This window comes from Mytilus trossulus, chromosome 13 (genome assembly GCF_036588685.1).
Source record: "Mytilus trossulus isolate FHL-02 chromosome 13, PNRI_Mtr1.1.1.hap1, whole genome shotgun sequence".
Classification (NCBI taxonomy): domain Eukaryota; kingdom Metazoa; phylum Mollusca; class Bivalvia; order Mytilida; family Mytilidae; genus Mytilus; species Mytilus trossulus.
Genome location: NC_086385.1, coordinates 39,354,232 through 39,381,099, shown reverse-complemented (window position 1 = coordinate 39,381,099; position 26,868 = coordinate 39,354,232). Strand labels below are relative to the sequence as shown.

The window sequence follows — 26,868 nt, the reverse complement described above, 5'->3', positions numbered from 1 at the left end:
AGTTGTAAAAGCATTGGCACATCTCATTTCCATGGAGACTATTTGACCCTGACCCTCAGTCATGGTCTATTGACTATGAAAATTTTGCTTATTTTACATGTATAAGTTTGTGATTAGGTCAGTTTATGGGGAACCACAAGTGGAAGGTCAATGATATTTGGTATGCAGTTGTATAAGCATTGACACATCTCATTTGCATGGAGATATTTGGCCATGCCCCCTCAATCATGGTCTATTGACTTACGTAACTTGTGTCAGAATGTATAAGTATTGCTATTTTTATTTCAACATTTGCAAAATCAAAATTACAAAAAGGCGAGACATATCTCTGTGATAACAGTTTATTAATTATATTGTTTGAAATTTATTGGGGGTTTTCAACAAGGTTCATGAAATGTTAAATTTGCTGATCATCATTTACAGGAAAAACAACAAAACTGTTCCTGAAAAACAACATTTTAACACCGTCTTCACTGTTAAAAGAAATGATGATTTAAAACATTCATCACTGAGAATGTTGAAAACAAGACAAGAATAATGCACACGTCACAAGTCACAGATAAAAAATCCCTGACAAAACTAATCACGGAAAGCAAATTTCCACAACCTCAAAGGACAATTTCTTAACTGTAATTACCACCCATCTTAACAGAGATTCTATTTGAGAATGAGGTCATGCCATTTGTCTATCTCTAGAATACCCATGTTCAAAACTTTGTATTTAACTAAAAAAATATTACACAAAATCAATAATCAACACCAAATTCATTAATGAAAAATAATTTCTCAGTAGGAAAATGCATACTGTGGATTCATTATTATTTATTTGATACCAATTTTCAGGGATATCATTGGATACTGGTTAACCATGATATTAAATATTAAACAAATAACAAATTTTCCGTAGGCGTGTATGCTGTCCTTATTAAATATCCTCAAATGTGTAAGTTTTTCATCATCCATGAAAATTGGTCCCCAAAAAAACAAATGAATCCACAGTAGTCATATTTACATTATTTTATTTCAGCTGTATCTAACACTGCTACAGACGTTGAGCTTGCTATACAGGAAATCAATGATTTGATAGAAAATGATGTAAAGGAAGATGAAGAGTTTCAGGTAATATTAAGTAGGGGTTGTCTCAAAATACCTCAAGGTTTTGGTATCATAGTTAGATTGTCTCAAAGTATCATCAGTTTAAGTTTTAATTTAAAGGTTTTTGTCTGTTTTCCAACCAAATGTGAGTGGATTTCTCTCTGCACTCCGGCTCCCTCCACCTATAAAAACTAACCGTCAGGAAATGAAACAACAGTAGTGTTAAACAGCAATCAATCAATAAATCAATCATATTTAGGGACTGCCTCATAATACCAATAGTTTCAGGGATATAAATGAGAGACTAATCTTTTGATTAGACAGGAGCTTTTTTTCTTTAATTCAATTTCATTCAAAATATATATTTATTGAACATGTTGAAGCAAAAAAAATTTACAATACTTTATTTAAAAATATTTTACGAGTTTAATGCAGCAAAATAATAGTTATAAAATTGAGAATGGAAATGGGGAATGTATCAAAGAGACAACAATATAGCTATTTTCCTGCTTTATTAAACTGTATATCATAGAGGTATAGTAACAATATTAAATGTCTAATGCCTGTCAAAACATAGTGTAAATGTGATTGTTGTAAGATTTCGTTAGTTTGAATGTCATGAAATATTTTGCAGGATTCCAAAAAGTGATAATCTCAATGGGTTTTGCAGTATGTTTATCCACTTGTTAAGGCTCAGGGCTTTGTTATAGTATTGATAGTTTCATCATTCTTTAAAGATTGTTATGCCCTACTGTAATGTAATCATTTTTTTTTAAATGGTATTAAGTTTCAATTATCTTTACTTTTAGAAACAGTTTGGAAAAAGATCCCAGAACCCAATGTTACCTGAAATAAAGAAAGACTGTGACAGGTTCCAGGAAGGTCATAAAAAAGGGAACCAGTCTAATGTGGATTTACATAAAGCAATGAATACACACATTACCAACCTAAAGCTTCTTGCTGGTCCCTTAGAAGACATAAAGAACCACCTGCCATCACTGGAAAGAGACAGAGGTAAGACATGATAGCAGTTCATTTTTATACTCAGTCTGTTGTTTCTTGTATTTGTTTCTATATCAAATTATTTTGACATTCTGAAGTAAAAAAAATGCATGTAAAAGTGACAGAAAAGGGTGCCTACAAGGGTAGATCAATATGAAATTATCAAATAACATTTCAGGGAAACCTTTGGGTGTCACATTTTATCAATGAAAAAAACTTTTCTTAACGTTCTGAATTTAAGATAATACAATAGTTGAAATCTGAATTATTTTAGTAGTTCAAGATAGTTATGTTAGCTTGTGGCATGTTATCATATGAAGATTACTAGAGATAACCTAAATATGTTTATTATAAACTATCGATGTTTAAACTGAAAAAAAAGAGAAGGTTTTCCTTAGTTTGAAAATAATATAATGTTGCTGCAACTTGGATGTAAATGTTGCTCTTAACCTATTGCTGCTCATTTAAAATTCAGACCAAATTGCAATTTATTTCATCTACATTGTACCTAACTGGATGACTGTTTAGAATTTTAACTAATTGCTGTAAAAATCCATAGCAAATTGCAATAGGGTAAGAATTTTGAATGAAGTGCAACAAGTGGAAAGCAAAAAGTCAGGAGCCTCTGGCCTTTGTTAGTCTTGTATTATTTTAATTTTAGTTTCTTGTGTACAATTTGGAAATTAGTTTGGCGTTCATTATCACTGAACTAGTATATATTTGTTTAGGGGCCAGCTGAAGGACGCCTCAGGGTGCGGGAATTTCACGCTACATTGAATACCTGTTGATGACCTTCTGCTGTTGTTTTTTTATTTGGTCGGGTTGTTGTCTCTTTGACACATTCCCCATTTCCATTCTCAATTTTACAGTAATATACATCTTTTGTTACATCGGTACAATTCATTATAGATCCAGAGTCAGAAGCTGTTGTGAAAGAGCTACAAAGGTTACTTGATAAAGTGGAGGAAATGAAGAATCAGAGAGCCATGCTAGAGGAACAGTTTAGGAAACAGGTCAAAGAAGATGATATAACCAATCAAATTGTAGCACAGGATGGTGGAAGTAATACTATGGTAAGTAGTTATGGGTAATAATTCAGAAACTAGATCATGAGAGCTGTGGTGTAGTGGTTAGTGCATTGGACTACTAACTCAAAGGTTCCGGGTTCGATTCCCGTCTGGGTTAAAAATTTCAGGGACTGAATTTTCAGTTCTCCCTTGACACCATTTGCGAGTATAGTCTTGAGGAAACAATGATATTCCATCAGAAGGGGACGATAAATGGTGGACCCGTGTTAAGAGAGAGCCATATCTCTTGCACGTTAAAGACACCCTTGTAGATTTTGAAAAAGAGCAGGCTAATGCCGCTTCAAGGCAGCACTCGCACCCACAAAGTGGAAAGGGATTAGTTTAAGTTGCAAAACGTGTTTTCCAAACCACTATATATAAATATGTTTAAACTAAACTAGGAACTAGATCAAAGTAAACCAATCAGATTGTAGCACAGAATAGTGGCAGTAATACTATGGTGACTAGTCATTAGTACATTTCAGGGACCCTTTGAATTATGGGTGAAATAGCCAATCAGATTGAAATACTTGAATAATTGCAATTATAGTAACTACTATGATGGCTTTTATTATAACAGTACTAGTTAAGAAACAAAAATTTGTCATGTGAAATTCAAGGATGAAAGAGAAAAAAGAGTTATCTCTCTTTTAACTTGAAAAAATTGTAGTCAGTTCCTTTTAAATTTTAGAACTTCATCTTAATAGACTTTCAAATCAATGTTCATTGTAATTGTTGCCATTATTTCATTTCGAAATTTGGTGTCCACCTAGGCCTATAACTTACATTACTTAAAACTTTGTTAATATTTTATCATCCTAAAACCCATACCGTGAACTGACTTCAGTTCTAAAACTGCAGAAGTGCACATGGCGTCAAATTGCAGAAGAAAAGGGCATGTCATCCCAAAAAAGGCATGGTGTAAGCTGGTAAAAAGGGCATGCTGTGGCACCATACTGAATTGCTTTAGATACACACTTAAATTAATGATTATTTTGCATCGTATAGTTGTACAATTTTGGATTTACAGGTAATGTTTGAAGAACAACTGAAAAAACATGACAAACAGATAGGTTACATCCATCAGAACTTAGATGCCCAGGATAACATACTGAGAGCTCTGACTGATGTAAATGCTAGATATGCTACTACAAGGAGAGCCACTGCAGATACAATTACCAGGTACGACTAACTTCACATGTCTTTTTCCTTTTGTGTATAGAGATCATAGATAAGTATACATGCAGCAATTCTAAAACACATATGCATGTACAATGTATTAGATAGATCTGATTGTTATGCCTCTGCTTTGGCTGAGGGGCATTTAATTTTACCAGTGTCTGTATGTCTGTCTGTTGGTATGTATGTCCCAAAGTTATGTTTCCATTCTCTAACTTCAGTAAAAACTCCATTTTATTTAAGTCTGTAGATTATATTTTTGTGTATTGTACATAGTAAGAAAACGAGAGGACAAAATAAGGACATGAACACCACTAGAAAGTATTGTTAAAATTTGAAAGTGTTTGGTTTTATTTGTGAGTTTTTTGCCCTTTTCCTTATAATTTTGTACCAAATTATTAAACGATATCTATTGATAATTTCAGGAGAGAAGCCACTATAGAGGGACTAAAGAACTCATATGATGTTTATGAAGATTTATTAGCTAAGTCACAGAAAGGTTTGGAATTCTATAAGAAGCTTGAAACCAACATCAACAGGTTGCTAGAACGATGCAGAGGAATTTGTAAACAGCAAGCAGAAGAACGACAACAAATTATAGACAGACTCAAACCTAAAGGTAAATAAATTTGATGTTATATAGTGAGGGATGGGATCTATGAATTTTCCAAAAATATGATATGAAATTTAAAGTTCTGTCTGTAAAAAACAATACATATTTTCATGCTTTGTATATAAGTATGTGCAGCATGTTTTTCATGGATGTTTGATTGAAAAGGTTGAAAAATCTGCCATACAAGCCAACATAATTTTTAACTTCATGAAACATTTAATTTCGTGGTAAATGCAATGAAATTGTTGTCTCAGAAAAAATATTAATCCGCATGATATATGTCAAAACCCAGACATCCAGGAAGATTCATTCAATGTTTGAGAAATCTTAAAACCATGTAACTAGATTATGCTTGAATGCACCACATGATTAGTTTAGGAGGCAACTGTCTACGATTCTACTAGAGGATAAAGAAGTGAACAATTCGGCTCACAGTAGGATCTTTAACCAAGAGTAAAACTTGTATAGGGCTCTTTTTAATTATTCAAATGGAATGGAATGGAATGAGTAAACTTCATATTGTTTGTATAAAAATTTCTACAAGATGAGCAGATATTATTGATATATAAAGTTTATGCAAGCATTAATTAGAAAATACTTTTTTCTGCATACTTAAAGGTGCATTGAAAAACATATTTATTTTTAAACCCTAATATAAATCATCATGATTAGAGACAGTCTACTGTGGATTCATTTATTTTTCGTGGATACCAATTTTCGTGGATTGAAGAAAACTTATATGTTCGTGGAAATTTAATTTCGTGGTTTTGGAAAAATCTGCATACAAGCCTATCGAAAATTTGGTATTCATTGATCATTTAATTGCGTGGTTCGTCTGTTCTGATGAAATCCACAAAAATTGGTATCCAACGAATAATAATGAATCCACAGTATTCAATAGTTGTCATTATATTTTTAGAACCTCCTGTAAGACCTGTAACTCAGAAACCAGCAGATGCATCAACAATGCTTCAAGGTCCAGGCAGTGCCTTACCATATGGTCCTTCTAATTTTTCGAATAGTCCAGGTGGAGTCATGCCTGGTAGTCCATCTGGTCCAATCGGCCCAATACCAGACTTGCATGCATCCCTGCCAGGTTTTGAAGGACCTAAGTTAAAGGATTATCTCCCTTTTATGAAACCTAAAACATTTGGAAAAGGCAGAGTGGCAACTGGATCCCTGCCTAGTAGTTTAATATCATCACCAGTTCATCTTCCTCCTGGGCCAGATAGTTTACCAGCTAGTCCATTACATGGCATGAGTGATGAAGATATTAGAAAACTGGGAATCACAGACCCAAAAGTTTTAGCTATGATAAGAGCTCATTCGTTACCTCCTGTGACTGGGTCATCTCAACAGCCATCAGGGGTTGGTGGGTACCAGCAGACACCAGGGGCAGGTGGGTACCAACAGCCACATGGGAATGGTGGATACCAGCAGCCTCCAGGGGGCCAAGGTTATCAGCATCCGTCAGCAGGGGAAACTGGTCAAGCTGTAAATTATCCATCACGGTCACAATCTCCAAGTTTACAAGGCGGCATGACTGGTACAGTGAGATTTGATAGATCTACCAAACCATCTGGTTACATGCAAAATCTTGGACCTCAGGGTATGCCACAATCACAACAAAGAATGGTCCAACCAGGTGTGCCACAGTCTGCAGCAGGATATAATATGTGTCAGCCACAATCAGGAATGCCACCAGGTATGCCACAGATGCAAGGTGGCTTTGGTCCAAATGTCAGTTACCCCTCAACTAATTACTCGCAGATGCCTCCAAGTACATCAGCAGGACAACAGACTCCAGGGCCAAATCAATCATTTTCTAGTCAGGCTGTATCTAGCCAGTCTAACTACCAACCAACACAAGGGCAAGCTGTTTCCCATCAAGGATATACCATGGGACATATGGGACAGGTTCAGACTGGACAACATGTACCTCAAACAAATGTGGTGTCTTCAACAGGACAGCAGGACCCAACTAGTGGTGCAACCCCACCAGGAGCACAATATGTTCCTTCAGGACACCCAGCACAGTCTGGTATGGCTCCACCAGGGTATGGAAATGCATTGCAGGATAGATTGAATCAGATACCATCATCTGCACAACAAAATTATATGGCACAGGTATGATTTTAATTTCCAAAAAATTAATTTAAACTGTCAATATATTACATTGAAAGGGACATCTCTTTATCAACTTTTCTTCATTCTGTTTTTTTTTTTTTTGCATAGGAATATTTTTCATAATGCGAGAGAGGCTAGGTAAACAATTTAAAACTACATTGATATCTTATAGCTTTTTGTTTATGTTTTGGTTCAGTTATAAACTCTTTGTATGGGGGTTGAAATATCCACTCTTTCATGCTCCATTTTCTCAGAATTTGGTTTTTTTTTAACCTGAAAAAATATCGTTATTTTCTACAAAAGATCGAAAGTTCAAAAACATGTAAACAGCAGTTCTTGCAAGATATATATAAGTTGGTTAATATTATCTTATTGCATACTGATTTGACTCTGAAAACAAGAAGACATGACTTGTGCAAATGTTGTGCAAGTGTAATTATGTCATACCAAAGGTTAAGCACAAAAGAACATGTAGTATGGGCAAATTTATATTGCAAATTTAGTCTTTATATTAGAAAGGAAAATTTAAAAAAAAGGTTACTTGAGAAAAATTTTGATAATTATCACATAAATATTTCTTGTACATTTTTAGACTAGTACAACAACATACAACCAACCCTCTGCACAGAGGTCATCACAAGGTGAAGTTCATTCAACACGTGGGATTTCACCACATCCACAGAATCTTTCTGAACAGTCAAAGTATACGCCTCAACAAACAATAAACTCTCAGCCAAGTCAGAGTCAAGGGCAAATGTATCAGCAAGGTCAGATGGGTGAAGGTCAAAACCAGCAATCTCAAAACTATCCTCCTCAAGGTCAAGTTCAACTACCACAACAACAGAGTCAACAACAGTGGTTACCAACAGCAGTTCCTGGAAATAATCAATATACCCAATCTGGACAGCAACCTCCTATTCAACAAGCCCAGGATCAAAGATTTCAACAGCCAATTGCTAGTCAACAAACCCCTGGTCAGCCATCAGGACAGAGATTTCAACAGCCAAATGTTGGTCAACAGCAAACGTTTCAGACACCCCAAAGGTTTCCTCAGGCAAATATTAGTCAAGAACAACAGGGACAAAGATTTCAACAACCAAATGTGAGTCAACAACAAAGTCAATATTATGGACAGCAACCTAATAATCAACAAGGTCAAGGTGGTCCTCAAAGTTCAGTGCAATATCCAAATAATCAAGGGCAAAATATTCGTGTGACCTCTCAGACTCCACCCCCACAGACACAGGTTCAACAACCAAATGTAAGTCAACATCAAAATCAATATTATGGACAGCAACCATATAATCAACAAGGTCAAGGTGGTCCTCAAAGGTCAGCACAATATCCACCAAATCAAGGTCAAAATACTCACTTGACCTCTCAGAATCCATCTCAACAGAGGCAGATTCAGCAACCAAACGTAAGTCAACAGCAACCTCAATATTATGGACAGCAACCTGGTAATCAACAAGGTCCAGGTGGTCCTCAACATTTAACACAGTATCCACAAAATCAAGGGCAAAATACTCAAGTGACTTCTCAGACAACGCCCCAACAGTCAAAGATGTCATTGCCACAACCATCCCAGTTCTCACAGGAGCAAAGAAATCCTCAACAGTTTGGACAACAGCCAACAAGCCAACAACAAAGTACACCACAACAGTTTGGACAACAGCCAACAAGCCAACAACAAAATACACTACAGCAGTTTGGACAACAGGCTTTGCAACAACCATATAATGGATATGGTGGTCAGCATCAGAATAGTCAGCAAACTTCAACATCTGGTAATGGTCCTGCACAGATGAGTCAGGCCGGTCAAGGTCAAATGCAATATATGTCCAATCAGTCTAGTCAAGGTTACTCAAGAGGTCAGCCAGTTCAAGGACAACAGACACAACAGCCATCATCAGGTCAAGGATTCGGTAGTCAACAGGGAAATCAGTTTTCAGGACAACAAGTTCCACAAACTGGACAACAAATACCAAGACAACCTGGACCACAATTACAGCATGGTACACAGCCACAAATTCCACAGACTTCATCCACTTTTATTGGATTTGGCCAACAGCCCCAGGTCCAACAATCAAGTTCATTGCCACAAGGCCCTCAACAAATGCAGGCAATTCCACCAGGAATGCCACAACAGGGTGGATATGTACAACAAGTGCAAAATATGACTACAATGGCAAATACGATGCCACAAAATAAAGGAGGCATTCAGCAACAAGGTCAGTCCATGCCAACAGTGGCACAGTCTGGTCAACCACCTATTGGGAGTAGCCAACAACAAGGACAGACACAGGTGCCACAACAACGATATCAATCACCAGTGCCACCGCCTAGTAATGTACAGCCATCGGTATCCATGACTTCCCAGCACCATGGTTACCCTACAGTACAGCAACAGACAAATAATCAACAGATACAGGTATTTATATAAAGACATTTAAAATGCATTATTGAAATCAAAGTTAGATTTGCTGAGTTTGCTCTTTCAATGCATATTGTACTTGATTTATTATTATTCATGAGATACCAATTTTTAGTGGATTTTGTCAGTAAAGTTGAACCACAAATTTATAAAGTACAAATTTGCTATAGGATTGTGTACAAACTCTACAAAACCATGAAATCAAAGGAGTAGGTCCGGTAAGGACCGATTTTGGCCTCAAATTTCAGGTTCATCTGACAAAAGATTTTGACCACTTTTTAAACACTTTAGTGTCTATTTCATTTGAATCAATTAGTTTATGTGAAAGATTTGAACTGATTTAGTCATTAAAAACGATCCGATTCAAGGTCAACTATGAAAAGTCAACCAAATATGCCGAAAAATGACACTTTTTGGATGGTTTTTGTCAAAAATGAAAGTGGCCGCATCAGTGTTCATCCTCAAACTCTATATATGTTATGTATTATCATAAAATAAAACTTCCATTTCAATATTAAGGATTAACACGAATGCGGCCACTTTAGTTTTACACGAAAACCGTCTAAAATTTAACTAAAATGCTAGAATCTTGAAGAATTCAGTAATTTAGCATGACTTTAAGGTGCCAGTACCCGAGATATGTTTGTTGTATAGTAAACAATAGACCATATTTATGTAGCAGAAGCACTATACTGTTCAATAAATAACTAAAAGTTTACATTTTATCAATTTTGAAAAACTGCTATATTTTGAGGCCAAAAAGGGCTCTTACTGGACCTACTCCTTTACATGAAACATGTGAAAAGACTATTTTTATATGCCCGTCAAAATTTTGACGGGACGTATTATGGTATACAAATGTCTGGTGTCCGTCCATCCGTCTGTCTGTCTGTCCGTCCGTCCGTATGTCTGTCCGCCGTAAACATGTCGCACCGTAACTTGAGAACGACTTATCCAAATTTCATGAAACTTAACATAGTTGTTTCTTATGATGGTCAAATGATCTGTATACTTTTTGCTGAAAATAAGATTAAAACTTTTTGAGTTACGGCACTTTGTAACTAAAACAGGGGTGTGTTTTTTTTCACATGTCGCACTGTATCTCAAAAACGATTCTTGATTATGACTTAGAACTCTAAACACTTCTTAGTTATATTAATCTTAATATCTGTATACTTTTTGGTGATGATTCAAAATTTTATTTTTGAGTTATTGAGTATTTTGTAAAAAGGGGGGAGGTTTTTTTTACATGTCACACCATATCTCAAAAACGATTTATGATTATTGCTTAAAACTTTACACATGTCTTTGTTATATTAATCTGAAGATCTGTATACTTTTTGGTGATGATTCAAAATTTTATTTTTGAGTTATGGAGTATTTTGTTAAAGAAGGGGAGGTTTTTTTTACATGTTGTGCCGTATCTAAAAAACAATTTATGATTATTGCTTAAAACTTTACACACTTCTTTGTTATATTAATCTCAAGATCTGTATGCTTTTTGGTGATGATTCAAAACTTTATTTTGGAGTTATTGAGTAGTTTGTTAAACGGGAGGGTTTTTTTACATGTCGCGCCGTATCTCAAAAATAATTTATGATTATTGCTTAAAACTTTACACTCTTCTTTGTTATATTAATCTAAAGATCTGTATACTTTTTGGTTTTGATTCAAAATGTTATTTTAGTGATATTTAGTTTTTTGTAAAAAAAAAACAGGGTTGGGGGTTTCACATGTCCCGCCGTGTCTCAAAAGCAATATATGGTTATTGCTTAAAACTTTCTCAGAAACTATTTATGATTATTGCATAAAACTTCCACACAAGACGTCGGGCGTATCATGCGCTCATGGCGCAGCTGTTTATTACAAAAATTAGTACCCACAAAAATAAATGAATCCACAGTAACATGTTATAAAGATAAAGAGTATAGCAATAAACTTAAACATTGCAACACCAGATACAAACCACCAACATCAGAAATCCTAAAAAAATATACATTTACGAAAAATCTAACAGTAAGAAAGAACTACACATTGTCCATATAGCCTGTCTTGGTACAGGGACATTATTATTATAATATGGGAATTATACCAGGTTTATATATGAATAAACCCCAGCTTTCCGTGTCAAAAAAAGGTTTATGTCAATTATTATTTCCTAACACATAAAAAAAAAATAGTGATCACGTAGCTTTTTTTCAAACTATCCAAGATTTATGCAAATTCTCAGATTTTGTAAGAGTGATACTTTGATACTTTGCTCTTTAGTGTGAATAAAACTAGGTAGCTCTTTTGATATGCATTTAGAAAATATAAAACTGTTGAACTTATTGATTAAACAATATCTCTGGACTTTGTGAGGGATATTTACAGCTGTTATATTAAAATCTATTTGATTTATTGTAGAGACCTCTATCTGGACAGTCACAAATGTCACAGCCATTACCTCAGAAAGGTGAGAATATAAATATTTATAAATTTATCTGCAAAAGCTTCATAAGTGTTGCTTGATTAAAAAAAATAGAAAGGCCACATAAATTAGAAGTTGAAGATTATCAAGAACCCAACATTCTGAACGGTTTTGCCAAATACAGCTTAGAAAATCTATTCCTAGGGTAAAAAATCCTGAGTATTAACTTTTTAGCTTACTTGAGCTATCAATATTACCTTGTGTGTGAAGAAACACAAGGTAGAAACTATAAACAGCAAAATATAGGTAAGTGAGTGATCCAGGCTTTTAACATGTTTTAGAGCCTATTGTTTTAATTTCAGTTGTAATATCTACTCATTCTAGTATTCAATTTTACAATATATGGTTGTTTGTCAGCTTGTTTAAAATGTTCATGTAGTACAAAAATGTTATAAGACTGATTTTGTACAAAAATAATATTCAATTAAGGTGGTACCTAACACTACAGGGAGATAACTCAGCTAAACGTTTTAATTACGTTGTGTTGTACAAGGAATATTAAGCTTCTCAATGATCGAAATTGGTGTTTGTCAAATTGCTATATACCCAGTGTAATTTTTCTGACAAAACGGTTGGTTCAAAATTTTTATTTTTTTTTATATTTTTGTTAAAGTGTCAAAGTAAATACTTTGACAAAATTTTATGAAAATTAAACGAGCCAAATTAATGTTAGTGAAAGTGTTGGGTACCACCTTAATACATAAATGTCCTTAGATTTTTTTTATAATCTTAATTTTATCATTGAAATGAATTCTCCTTTATCTTAGGTACACCACAGCCTAGTTATTCATCAACAACAATACAGCAAATGAACCCACTATCTCCACCAGATATCCTACCACAACCTATCCTACCAAGCCCAATGAAACCAGTAACAGAGATCCAGTCATCCTTACAGGAAGTTACTATGGAAACAAAAACGTCATCTTTACAAGATGTCACAGAACTAGAGACTACATCAAAGATGGAATTTCATACCAGAGCTAGAGAATCTCCAATAGTACAAAGAAAACAGGTATATTGTGTGGAAACAGGAATTTTTGTCTAAGATTTATTTGTAAGAGGTGTACTTCTATACCTTATACTATATGTAAAGCCATGAAGTGAAATGATAAAATAAACCAGTTTGTTTAGATAACAAGCACTTTATCTGTAGGTATACCATGGAAATTTTCATATGCAGTTGGAAAAAAATTGGCACAAAATTTATTCTACATCTATGAAAAGCAGCACTTTTTTTAAACCCATTCATTATATCAAATTATTAGTTCCTACACACATTGACAAAAATTGAGTGGGTTCATTTGTTTTATAATTAGAAAAAAATATCTTTACGATCTTAGTTTTCAGTTAAAATACTTTTTTCTGTAATTTGTCTATGATTGGTGTATGATTCAACATTGAAATGAATTTGAATATATCATTGTAGCCTGAAAAGTCACATTCCAGATCCAATTCTAACACCAGCCAATCAGAATTCAAGTTGCCTTCAAGGAAACATTCCTGTTCTTCAATTGGTTCATCTCTGGATGACATTTTATCATCAAGTCCAGTAGACTCCACCCATGAACCACCTGATTCAGTTCTAACACCCAAGGTTCTCACAGCACAGGAAATAGCACAACAGAAAGAGGATGCTATTTTGAAAGGAAACCTGGGAAGACAGTTTTCTAAAGATCCTTATCCTGATTCGTCTAAAATGGATAAATTTGTTGCAGAGACTGAAAAATTGGCCAAGTTTGTTGAAAGTTTAGATAAAGCTACATGTTCTGGACCCTCACATTTAGATATAGCATGGAAGGTAATACTACACTGTTTAACAAGGCCTATAATAGAATAAAAAGAATTGCCACAGTTTAAATGTATCCGCACGTTTATTACTTATTGTGGAAAAGTAACGTATAATCTCAGATCAGTGTTCTAACTTAAACATGTTACACTTTACTTACTTGTGCATTACATATACATTTTAACATAAAACAGATTAGAAAATAACTAAAGATATCTTGAATACTCCCCATATATAAGCACATACTGTGGATTCATTTATTTTCGTGGGTACCATTTTTCGTGGATAAGGGAAAACTTGTATGTTCGTGGATATTTAATTTTGTGGTTTTGATGCAGTTTACATACAAGCCTATAGAAAATTTGTCATTCGTGGAACATTTGATTTCGTGGTTCACCTGTAACCACAAAGTCCACAAAAATTGATATCCAACGAAAATTAAAGAATCCACAGTAAGTTAAATCCTGTGGATAATAATAATATTGGGAGGACACATATTGAAGTTATATCCAATAAAGCACATGGTAAAAACAACACTGTGCCCAATATTAATTGAAACACAGATCATACCGATAATGGAGCTGATTATGGAAATTAAGTACTATAAAGAAAAGAGAATAAGTTGGTTTACTTTAAAAAGAACTATACTATATATTTTAGGAGGTGATAGAAGACTATGATATCCATGGTAAGAAGAACTCAATGGCGATTGGTCGATGTTATCCAATGAAAAACAGAGATCAGGATGTTTTACCTTGTAAGTGTTCTAACTTTTTGAATGTATTGGTACAGATAATTGGTACACCATAACTAATAGAGAAACGGGATTTACTGCTATCACCTTGTCCATCTATTGGTTCATTCTTCAAACTACAACTTTTGTTACATATTTTCCAAGTTTACGTATTAAGAAATGATTTGATATTTTATCTTTGACTGCATAATGCTGTTGTTCTAGTTAAACATTTGTTACATACTTAAAAGTTGATGTATGAAGAAGTTGTTGTATGAAGAAACGATTTGATATTTTGTCTGTAACCATATAATGTTACATTGCATGCTAGAAGTAAATTTATACCCTCTGAGCATAATTGTTTTTGATTTAAAACAAGTGCAGTATACTTTTCAAGACATTATTTGTTATATTTTGTTAAGTCTTCAAAACACTGTATATATAAATAAATAATAAATGTTTCATTGATATAAAGAATCTGAAATGACCAAATCTACATTTTGCTAAATTTGCAAAGTTTGCATATTTAAATAAACATAAATTTTACATAGACGTTTTAGCTACAATATTTTCTATCAATATATCATATTCTATTCAGTATAATGAAATGTTGTACAGTAATTCATTTTACATAGTACTTTTTTCCCCAGATGATGTATCCAGAGTGTTACTGACTTCACATAAAGATGATTATATAAATGCTAGCTGGATAAATGTAAGTCATAGTCTTAAGAATTTGTTATATTTGTGGGTGGTTAGTATGGGTAAGGAACACAAAAAAAAGAAATCCCAAACAGTCAATGAGGACTCTGGGGTTGTTTAAGCCCCACCCCTTTCACTTATTAGAGCAAGATCGACCAGAAAGCTAAGAAAAATATTTGTTATGTTGTTTCATCCACTTTTAAGGATTTAATATGATCTTCAGAATTCATTGCTGTAACATAATTTTCAGGATTTAGCAGAATCATGTCCCAAATTTATTGCCACACAAGCTCCATTACACTCCACTATGTTTGACTTCTGGTTGATGGTTTATGAGCAAGGGTCAGAGGTCATTGTAATGCTGTCTAGTGAAACAGAAAATAAAGACACAAAGGTATGTTATTAAAGAATTGAATGCTTCTTTTTGTAAATTTATTGGGTGGTAAAAGCGTTGACCGAAGTACATTTTGTATGAAGCGCGGAAGCGCTTCATTCTAAAAATGTACGCACGGTCAACGCTTTTACAACCCTATAAAGTTTCAAAAAGAAGTATTCAATACTTATAATTACATTTTTTTTAGCTAAAATCATGAAAACACGATTTTCATCCAGTTTTATTTAATTCACCTGTGCACTTTATTGTGGGACCTCGTGTCATCATGCATGATAAATGTTATTGTCTGATGCAATTGTTTACGGAATAACATGCTAGCCAATCAGAATAACGTATTATAATGAAACTTACATCTAATGTAATTATTGATTGATTTGTACTTTTTAAAGGATTATTGTACAGTATTGACATTTTATCAGAAAATACAAAAGCACATTTTTCCAATGGTTTAAAAGCTGAAATAAGTAATTTCCTGATATTGATGTTTTACATAGAAAAAATGGCAAAAATTTAACTTGTTATTTCTTGCTTTAATTGTTTTAAAAGCATATTAAACATACAAGCTGCATTAAAAGACAGCTACCATATGCAAAATGAATATCATTACATCGGTTAACTTATATCAGGTTGAAAAGAATTTCTTTGAAATTGAGTCGATATAAGAGCCCTTCAAAGCAGACATAAATTCACCTTTTATTTTATATTTCAACATTCCAAAGTCAATCAATATAGAAAACATGTACATACTGAAGTCGATTTCTATCTGACACGGCTCATAAGGGACCACCAAAATCTGTTATGGTATTTAACTTTGAATAAAAGCCAACACACACATGACAACCTGATAAGGCTATGGCAAAAAATGAAAAATTACTAACAAAAGTCTTTAAAACATAACATTAAAAGTAAAGACAGGGCAACACAAACCGAATTTAAGATCAGTAGTGCTCTTGGGTGTTCAGGAGTATAAGGGAATGTGTTGAAGAGACATAAACCCCAAAACACCAGAACTTATTCAATAGGTGGTTGATAATTTGTGATAAAATTTAATGGTGTTACATTTATATAAAGATGTTTTATAACTCACAATTGTCTTTCAATTAAGCAGCAGAAAAAAATGTTCTTTTCTGTGCAAGCTACAAATCTTATATATTGAATTGTTTTAGAAATTTCCTGAATATTGGCCACCAGAGAAAGGCAAATTAACCCACCATGGTCCTATCACATTAACACTACAGAGCTTGAAAGAGACACAACTGTGGACAGAGAGAATTATCTACCTACAACACCAACAAACAAAGACTGGCAGAACTATAGTACATCTACAGTATAAAAACTGGCCTGTCAGGTAGGGACTATAGTACATCAACAGTATAAAAACTGGCCTGTCAGGTAGGGACTATAGTACATCAACAGTATAAAAACTGGCCTGTCAGGTAGGGACTATAGTACATCTACAGTATAAAAACTGGCCTGTCAGGTAGGGACTATAGTACATTTACAGTATAAAAACTGGCCTGTCAGATAGGGACTATAGTACATCTACAGTATAAAAACTGGCCTGTCAGGTAGGGACTATAGTACATCTACAGTATAAATACTGGCCTGTCAGGTAGGGACTTTAGTACATCTACAGTATAAAAACTGGCCTGTCAGGTCAGGACTATAGTACATTTACAGTATAAAAACTGGCCTGTCAGATAGGGACTATAGTACATCTACAGTATAAAAACTGGCCTGTCCGGAAGGGAATATAGTACATCTACAGTATAAAAACTGGCCTGTCAGGTCAGGACTATAGTACATCTACAGTATAAAAACTGGCCTGTCAGGTCAGGACTATAGTACATCTACAGTATAAAAACTGGCCTGTCAGGTCAGGACTATAGTACATCTACAGTATAAAAACTGGCCTGTCAGGTAGGGACTATAGTACATCTACAGTATAAAAACTGGCCTGTCAGGTCGGGACTATAGTACATCTACAGTATAAAAACTGGCCTGTCAGGTAGGGAATATAGTACATCTTCAGTATAAAAACTGGCCTGTCAGGTAGGGAATATAGTACATCTACAGTATAAAAACTGGCCTATCAGGTAGGGAATATAGTACATCTACAGTATAAAAACTGGCCTGTCAGGTAGGGACTATAGTACATCTACAGTATAAAAACTGGCCTGTTAGGTAAGCAAATGTAATATCTATAGTATGCACTGTAGGTGGCCTTCCAGGAACTTGTAACTTGTTCACTACACAAACTAATCTTCCAGATGGGAATACATGCATGTTCTCGCTACATTGAAGACCTGTTGGTGACCTTCTGCTGTTGTTTTTTCTATGGTCAGCTTGTTGTCTCTTTAACACGTTCCCCATTTCCATTTTCAATTTTATGTTACATGTACAGTATATAATCTGAACATTCAGGTGTTGATATCTTACATGATCAGGTACATAAATTAGTAGAATGGGGGGATGTTTATGTTTATATCTCCAATATTAACAGATTTTTCATGCAGGACATATATGTTACAAAATCAGTACTTAATTTGACCTTTGAAGTAGATATAGGGATATGTAACATGCACATTACAAACACTGGTTTACAGAATATGGTAGCAAGAACAGTCTTCTTTTAATTTTGCTCATGCTTGCGTTGAAATTCAAATATTCAAAAGAAAATATAGATTATAGAGTATTTGTTTACTTTAAACTTGATTATTGTGTATAATTCATAGGCTTCACTGATTATCTTTTATCACTAAACTAGTATATATTTGTTTAGGGGTCAGCTGAAGGACGCATCCGGGTGCGGGAATTTCTCGCTACATTGAAGACCTGTTGGTGACCTTCTACTGTTGTTTTTTTATTTGGTCGGGTTTTTGTCTCTTTGACACATTCCCCATTTCCATTCTCAATTTTATTTGAAAACAAATAAAAATGTTTCATTTCCATTTTTATTACAGTGGATTTCCAGAGAAGGTCCCTAGTGTGCTACAGTTCATCAATGAAGTCCATAACTTCTATAGACAGCAGAGAAGTCTACAAAAACCTGTTATGGTTCACTGCAGGTAAAGAAATAAGAATATAAATGATTTACTCACCAATCATGGACCCTTGAGCATTTGAATTTTCACACAATGAATAATTTTTTAAAGCAATATAATAATCAGTTACGGCATGATAGAATAAAAAAAGTTAATGTATGCACATCTTTTCTGTATAATGATCTCGTCTATAGATAAAGCTTTTGAACTTCAATTTTGAACTTGACCTTGAGAGAGAACATGTTGGTAAATTGTAGGAGAGATAATCATATTTTATAGATGGATTACTTCCCTTTGTATGGTATCGGATAACATTTCCAAATCTTGTGTTTTTAGGTTATATAATATTCTGTACTTTGCTTGTTACCAAGTCACATTTAGTTGTCTCTTTCAAAATATTAACTCTCTTGTAGCAATAAAAAACTTTATTTCAAGAAAATTTTATAACAACCTGTTCTTTGCTTGTTACTTGAATGAAATCAGGTTGATTTTATGAATTTTTCAGTGGTAAACATAGCTCTTTTACACTGACTGCAGCAATCACAGGTTTGACAAAGGACTCAATAATACTTTATAATTATTAGATAATGCTAGAATTAATTTTTGCCATTTATCAATAATGAACAAATATGAGAGTTTTATTATTACTCTTGCGAACAAACATGCACACTGGTCTAATGTTATGTTATCAGAATGCTAGTTCTTATTATTACAATACCCACCAAGTCACATTATTCACTTATGATTAAAAAAAAACGCACATAATTTCTGAAATTACAGTGATTTTTATGAATTGTATAAACTTAATATTAACATTTCCAATTTCAGTAATGGTATAGGTAGAACTGGTACCTTTTTGATGATTTATACTGGAATGCAAGAGATAGATCATGGTAATGGTATCATCAACGTACAGGCAGTCGGTAAAAAGATGTTACAACAACGCAGATATGTCATCAGAGAGAAAAGTCAACTTAAATTCTGTTACGGAGCTATCTTGTACCATGCACAGGATATATTGGCAAAACGTGAGTTGGAAATTTTAGAAACTATGTTTCAGCCTTTTGATTTAGGGTGTTTAATAGCCATACCAAACTAGTTCTAATCATAAACTTAACTCTTAACCCATACCTCACTTAGACCAATCTCTAGCCTAAGCCCTAGCTGTAAATTTACAATGAAGAATCCATTTACTTGTTCTGTTTTATAGATAAATACAGAAAATTATTTTTAAATATTAGATGATAAAAGCAACATGTTGAAAAGAAACAGATACATACTGATACAAAGTCCTCCTGAACAATGTTTAATTTATTTATAGTATTCTATAATTTTACAATCACTGCCTCCCTCTTTCCTCTCTTCAAGTTGAGCAATTGTAAGAAATTAGTTGTTATAAAATTAATAAGGTGTCTTATGAGTGCTGATGAGACAACTTCACCAGAGACCAAATGACTAAGACATTTGCAACTATACATCACAATATGGCCTTTCAACAATGAACCAAACCCATACTGAAAAACAAGCTATAAAGGCACAAAAATGACAAATGTGAAACAATCAAATTGTATGATACCAAGAAATTTGTTGTTGAATTATTTGTCCTCCATACTATATGAATTCACAGTATTTGAAATGTATTTTATTGATTTTAATTTCTTATCTATTTTACAGAGGGGATATTGGTCCATAAAGCATCTTTTGGAGACAAGCTTCCTCACCCTGGAGAGAAGTCGTACCAGTGGACACCAGCAGAAGATGTGATATTTGGAGCATGCAGTATAAATGATCTTAAGAGCAATGTAGAAAAACTTGGATTACATTTAGGAATATCAAACAAACATTCTAGTCCAAAGAAAACTGTTATTCCCAAACAGGAGCTCTCCAGTGAGGAGGTGGATAAACAACAGAAACATTTTTTACCTTCAAAGACAGAAGATCATAAAATGGAAGGAACTCTAATGAGCAGTTTACCTGATGTTGTTCAACGAACAGATGCGGCTAGACAGAGTGGTGATAATGACCAAAAGTTGACTGGGTCCCTGTCTGGCTCTAATGCATCACTTTTAAGTGTTGGATCAGAATCAGAAAAGATAACAGGTTCACCAATACATAAGATAAGGTCCAGAGATGGTTCACCGAAGCCAAGTTCTCTACATGGATCACATGAGGGATCACCGAAAATGCAGTCATTGATGGATTTACAGAACCCAAGTTCATTTACACTTGGAGCTGACGGAGGAAAGAAGAAAATAACCAAAGCAAGTTTTCTGGATAAAACTTCAGGTTTAAGTGATAATTTGGACAATGATGATCCCTTTAGTTCAATAGATCCACTTTGGACGATGAAAAAATAATTAATATTTATATGTTTTTTATATTATTTTTTGTAGTATGTGATACAGTATCAATATATTTCTTTCATTTCTTGAGGCTTTTGCAATTAAGTACACTTTACATTATGTTAGGATCATCAAATTGCAATCGACTGCCTGCCTACTTCTCTCATTTTTGATTTTATGCACAAAATGTCCTATTTGAACTCTTTTTCAGGTTATAAGTGTTTGAATATTGATATGATTTTAACTGAGTGTAAAACTATGTATGTTTTAGGTGAACCAAATTAATGTTCACAAAAGTAGGAATTTACTAAAGGCTTGCATGTGGACTTAAAGTAACATTTGAAATATGACAGATATCTTTTTGCTTGTGTGCAATTGTTGTATTTTTCTGATCAAATGTTTAGACTTTATCATATTTTGTGATAAGAATATTGTGCTTTGGAGATGTATTTTTGGGCTTTAATTGTTATTATGAAGTTTATTTTTAAGAAGGCATAATATTTATAAGACGAATATCAAGCATTATATTAAGAATGTAGAGAAGAATGCACAGTTTAGTCAGAGTTTGCAAAGGTTTCTGGACAGTCTTTGCACATTTATGTACTGTTTTCAATTATTCTTTACTAGTTTGGAATAAAACTTCACAGGACAATTTTTTATGCCACATTCAGTTCAAGTGAGAAAAAGCATGTAACTGTTCCAACAAGCTTATAGTTTTGATAGTTGTCGTGCAAGTATATAAAGATAACAGAAAACTTCATTTTGATAAACAATATTTATATGGAATATTACAGAAACAAGGCAACATTTATTATGCCTGAACATCTTATTCTTGCTTAAACTTTAATTTGCATCAAACCAGGTCTTATCTAATTTGTCCCCCTAATTTAAGGTTGCAGGGCTCTTGAAATGTATGACAGCATAATAGTCAATAGACTTTTCAGATTGTAATAAAAGTAATTAGATTTTTATTCTCATTGACAATATACATAATTCAATGTTTGGCAAAATTATTTATTGATGGCAAATGTACTGTAACTTTAAACACTTTTGCATGTATTTAGATTTTATTGTAATGCATTTTTTTAGCAATGGAACAAAATGTGGGATGATTTTTTGGGATGTATTATATTATTCTGTGAACAGGGAAGGGGGAGGGGATTCTCAGTATGAATAGTAAAGAATTGATGGGCTACTTATTTAAACTAGCAAAGTATACATTGATGATTTTTAGTTGAAAGCACATATACATAATCAGAGGGCATTATACTGTGAATTATATGATCTGTTGTTTTTTTGTCATTAATTATTTGCATTTATCGGACCACAGATGAATTATAACGTTGTGATTGGTTGAACGTCTTCACATGATTACCCCTTATGAGACCGTATGGGGTTAGTAAGTTTCATATGGGGTTCATGACACGTTATAATTATTTGTATATAAAGTCCATTAGAATAAACAACACTCCAGTGAATAAGGTGCGTTTCAATGTTACAGTTACTCTGAGTTTGTTTCTATTGATTGAATTATCATTCACCAAAAATAAAAAAATTGTTTTGATTTTTATTGGATATATGGTTGAGCTGTTAACTTACCAAACTACTGGTATAATCAGATATTATTGCACACATTTATTATTGCGATTTTGTCATTTTAGGCTGAAATACGTTTATTATTTTTCCGATATTGCGAAAATATTGTTTGATTTATATAAAAAAAAAAAAATAGAATTCAAATTATTGCTATTATAATCCTGTTGCATTTTTTTGCAATAATAAAAACATCGCAATTATTTCTAAATTTACAGTACATGTATATGACACTTGAAATTTAGAAAGAAATGTTGGGTGGAATGAGGGGAATCACACTATGTTTTAACAACATTTCTATCGTCTAAATTTGACATTTTATTTTTAAAATGCTAAATTATAATGTATTTATTAAAATCAGGAAACCACATTAATATGAGCCAGTGGACCAATTTACTAAATTGTGGGTTTTTGCACCTAATATTTGAAAACATCCATAGTTTTTTTTGTTTTATTTTGTGGCCGGTTTGGCCCAGCTGTGGAACGTTAGTAAATTTTCCTGTGTAATTGTTAACCTGTTTTGGTAATATTCTTTTTAACTTTATAAAACATATCATTTCGGGCGTATCAGTTAGGACAATATTGGTTTATATAATACGATAAAAATCATGTAATTGAATTTAGAACCTGGAAAATTTAAATTAAGAAAAGAGATTGCTGTATAAAAAAACAATTCTTAGAGTAATCAATTATCTGTATACATGTATTTAAATACAAAATATTATTTATTCTTTTTATTGCACAGGGATGAAGACATAATTATAATAAATATATGCATTTCATGAACGCACACAGAAAATTAAACTATTTGTAACCACTCTTTTTTTATGGTGGATAAAAAACATCTCATTTCAATGTTTGGTGGATTATGTAATTTCACCCTTACTGCTACTGTCCCCTCAAAAATTATGTAGGTATTCTGAGAAAAAAATATTCAATTAGAAAAAAATCTTTTTTGTCTATTAAAAGTCAATTTATCAATTTTATGATGCAAGATCATGAAGATAGAAAATGACATGTCCCTCCAATAGAGTAGGCACTAGCATGAATAGACCCCACCCAAGCTATATAGTATATCATGTAATACATTAAGTGCTTTAAATTTTTATATGGTGTATTATGTGACAGAGTAAAAAAGTGAGACATAGGTATTCTGTTTATAGCGACGACTGCATCATCTTTATGTTAGTTTGAGATTATATGAGTTCAAAATAAATAATATTTGATATGCATGCGCTTTACCACTGGCACACCACATTTCCATGGAGATTATTTGGTCCTATACCTTTAGTCATTGACTGCATATTTTGCATAACTTAATGTTAATCAAGTATTGATTTTTTTGCAATATTTGCATTTTACTATCAAAATAACAAAAAGGTGAGACATATCTCTGTGTTAATAGTTTATATAATTTTATATTTGCAAATCTGTTTTCCCATTTAACACTGCAAATGTACTTATTTACAAATTTATAAATAAATATCAGCAGCCTTTATTGTGATAGTGTTGTGTATAATTGTTATCATTGTTTAGCTTCACGACGCTATATATGTATATTATGTTAATATGAAGACAAATTATTTATTGTTAATTGTGAAATATATAAATTACAAACTAATTCATTCTTAATTTTTTTTTCTATCAGGCCTGCAACACAATCATTACAAAGTTATCCTACGTTCCATCAGCGGCGGCTGCAGTGTCCACAAATATTCACTCTGTGGTTAAAGTTTTGATATTTTAATAACTTTCTTAAAATATCCTGGATTTCTATCTAACTTGGGCAGAAGCTTGTTAATGATTATAAGATAGTATCCAGTAGTCAATTTTGTAAAACAAGAATCCTGTTAATCTGTACAAGGCCATTTCGGGGCCTTTTATAGCTGACTATGCAGTATGGGCTTTGCTCATGGTTGAAGGCCGTACAGTGACCTATAGTTAATTTCTGTGTTATTTAGTCTCTTGTGAAGAGTTGTCTCATTGGCAATCATATCACATCTTCTACTTTATATAAAACTGATGGAATCACATTAACTATAAGACGAAAACAAGGGAACAACAGAAACAGAACTGCAACAAAAATAAATGCCAACATACATAGAAACAGACTGGAAAATAACAAATACTGGATTCCTGACTTGGTACAGGACATTTTAAGGCAAAATGGTGGGTTGAACCTTTTTTGATAGCTACCCAAACATCCCGCTTATATGAACATGTAAAATATAATAAATTTTATCTAAACTGTAAAAATGCTCAACCTGAATGTTCGTGTATTCACCCATTTATTTATTTGTTATCTTATGTGATTATTCATTTATCCAACAACTTCTCCACTATCCACTTCTTCAGATCTGCAAAAAAATAATTTTGTACATCACTGTGTAGGTCAACTTATAGGTTGTGAAATTATAACAAAAACAATGAGGTTTAGAGTGTATTGAACTATACCTATGTCTGTCAATTTGTTCATCCGTCCCTCTCACATTGGATACATGATGGTTTGTCAGTATTCCAGCATACTGTGTTATCATAATTGTAGCACATTTGACACTACAGCTGCTAAAATACGATTGGTTTAAAAGACAATGAATTTAAGAGTTCATATAATGGCTCTTACTATGCACTTGCATTCAAGTAATTATAGTTTCATATGGCTATATGTAACTCATGTGTGGCTGCTGACACTGCTTAACATTTATACTTACGGTCTTTCACAGATAAAATATATCCTGTGTTCACAGTAATCATCATTCCAGTTCCAAGCCTGATTCTTTGAAAGTTCTAAACAGTTTTCTCCAAGTCCTTTATGACTGTTGTCAGGTTGACCTGGTCCCCAGTTTGTGTATGTAAATTTGGTATGAGTTTTAGCCCACATCCATTCACCCTCAGTTACAATATCGTTTCCACCCAGCCAAAACTTCGGAGGATCATAACTACCTTAAATTCATAACATGGATCGATATTGTCATCTCTTTTGTTTAGAATTTTCATAAATGATCTTGCTAAAGTATCATTCAATCCTATTGTGTTCTTAGCATAGAATGAATGAAAGGGCTGTTTAACGGCTTATATATATTACATTTTAACAAAACAATTACTAATGCGGATGCACTCGAATTAATTAACTTAGATTGTCAGTTTTCCTATCAAAGGTCGGAGGTTTTCTTTGGGCACTCCGGCTTCCACCACCAGTAAAAACTGACCGCCACGTAAAAGCCTAAATGCGGTGCCTAAAAGTGGCGTTAAACACCAAAAATGAAAATCAAAACTAATCTAAAGCTGATAGTATTGTATTTTAAAACTCCTTGGTTTTACAGCATGGTACCACTGTTATTTTATGTAATCTTCTTACCTCCCAGGTTTTGTATCATTCCATGCACGAAATGGGACTCTGTCGCTGTCTCTAAGTTTGCCAGTTGTGACCCCATTGCTCGACAGTATATCTATGATAAAAACAAGCAGAAAAATATGAGGGATCTGAATGGGGTTTACAGGATAGAGAATAATCGGCAAAAATGTAAAGAAAAGAAAAAAATGGGCCAAAAAAAAATCCAACAGAATAATGGAGTGCTCAAATATAAAGAAAACATAATGCACCAAAAATATAAATGAATAGAGAACAAATACTACCACAGCAGGTGAATCTATAAACGTGTATTCATACTCAATATTTTGGTAGGCCCTGAATCCAGGATATTAGGTTTGGGGAGCTCAAACTTAAATTTTGTTAAGTTAAAATTATCGAAGTATTCTTTATTAAGCTGAGGAATGCTTTTTATATTGAGAGGGCCACACGCCCGCCACGCCCCAGTTGAATCCACTCCTGAGAATTTGTGGTAATTTATGCATGTTTATTAAATGAGAGTTCCGGTCAGTTCGTGAAATCAACTTTTTTTAATACGTTTATTATGATTGTTGCATATATAACACTATTGTAATTTGAATTTTTTGTCACATTACAAAACAAACACTTTATGAATGCAAATAAAGTTTCACAATCCAGCTTGTATAGAAGACCTGCTTTCACTTGACTTTTTTTTCATTGATTTGAGCGTCACTGATGAGTCTTTTGTAGACGAAGCGCGTCTGGCGCAAATATAAACTTTCAATACTGGTATATATGATGAGTTTATTTGCAAACACAAGAGTTTACCTCTCTGTAAAATTCTCCCTGATCTAAACCTCTATTATTATTAAAATAAATGAAAGACGGTGTTAGTTCTCAGTTTAAGGTATAATTAAGGAACTCATATATGCATTAATACTCACGGTTGCTTC

The 26,868-nt window shown here is 33.3% G+C and overlaps 2 protein-coding genes across 2 annotated transcripts in view; one reads left to right on the top strand and one right to left on the bottom strand.

Moving 5' to 3' along the window:
- LOC134695020 (tyrosine-protein phosphatase non-receptor type 23-like) overlaps positions 1–24,203 on the top strand; it is a 35,291-nt gene extending 11,088 nt beyond the window's left edge. The window contains exons 13-29 of the mRNA XM_063556155.1: positions 1,028–1,119; positions 1,905–2,109; positions 3,007–3,170; positions 4,195–4,346; positions 4,769–4,962; positions 5,876–7,083; positions 7,676–9,514; positions 11,924–11,972; positions 12,755–13,002; positions 13,417–13,788; positions 14,437–14,533; positions 15,160–15,224; positions 15,462–15,605; positions 16,772–16,953; positions 18,569–18,673; positions 19,478–19,677; positions 20,324–24,203. Of these exons, the coding sequence (XP_063412225.1) occupies positions 1,028–1,119; positions 1,905–2,109; positions 3,007–3,170; positions 4,195–4,346; positions 4,769–4,962; positions 5,876–7,083; positions 7,676–9,514; positions 11,924–11,972; positions 12,755–13,002; positions 13,417–13,788; positions 14,437–14,533; positions 15,160–15,224; positions 15,462–15,605; positions 16,772–16,953; positions 18,569–18,673; positions 19,478–19,677; positions 20,324–21,006 (5,999 nt within the window). The 3' untranslated portion in view covers positions 21,007–24,203. The remainder of the gene's footprint in view (positions 1–1,027; positions 1,120–1,904; positions 2,110–3,006; positions 3,171–4,194; positions 4,347–4,768; positions 4,963–5,875; positions 7,084–7,675; positions 9,515–11,923; positions 11,973–12,754; positions 13,003–13,416; positions 13,789–14,436; positions 14,534–15,159; positions 15,225–15,461; positions 15,606–16,771; positions 16,954–18,568; positions 18,674–19,477; positions 19,678–20,323) is intronic.
- A 690-nt stretch (positions 24,204–24,893) lies between these two features.
- On the bottom strand, positions 24,894–26,018 carry LOC134694368 (perlucin-like). Its single transcript, XM_063555372.1, has 3 exons — positions 25,943–26,018; positions 25,296–25,527; positions 24,894–24,941 (listed from the first exon to the last, which is right to left on the bottom strand). Exons 1-3 carry the CDS (start codon positions 26,016–26,018, stop codon positions 24,905–24,907), a joined length of 345 nt encoding a protein of 114 aa, XP_063411442.1. The 3' UTR covers positions 24,894–24,904.
- Between the last annotated feature and the right edge of the window lie 850 nt (positions 26,019–26,868).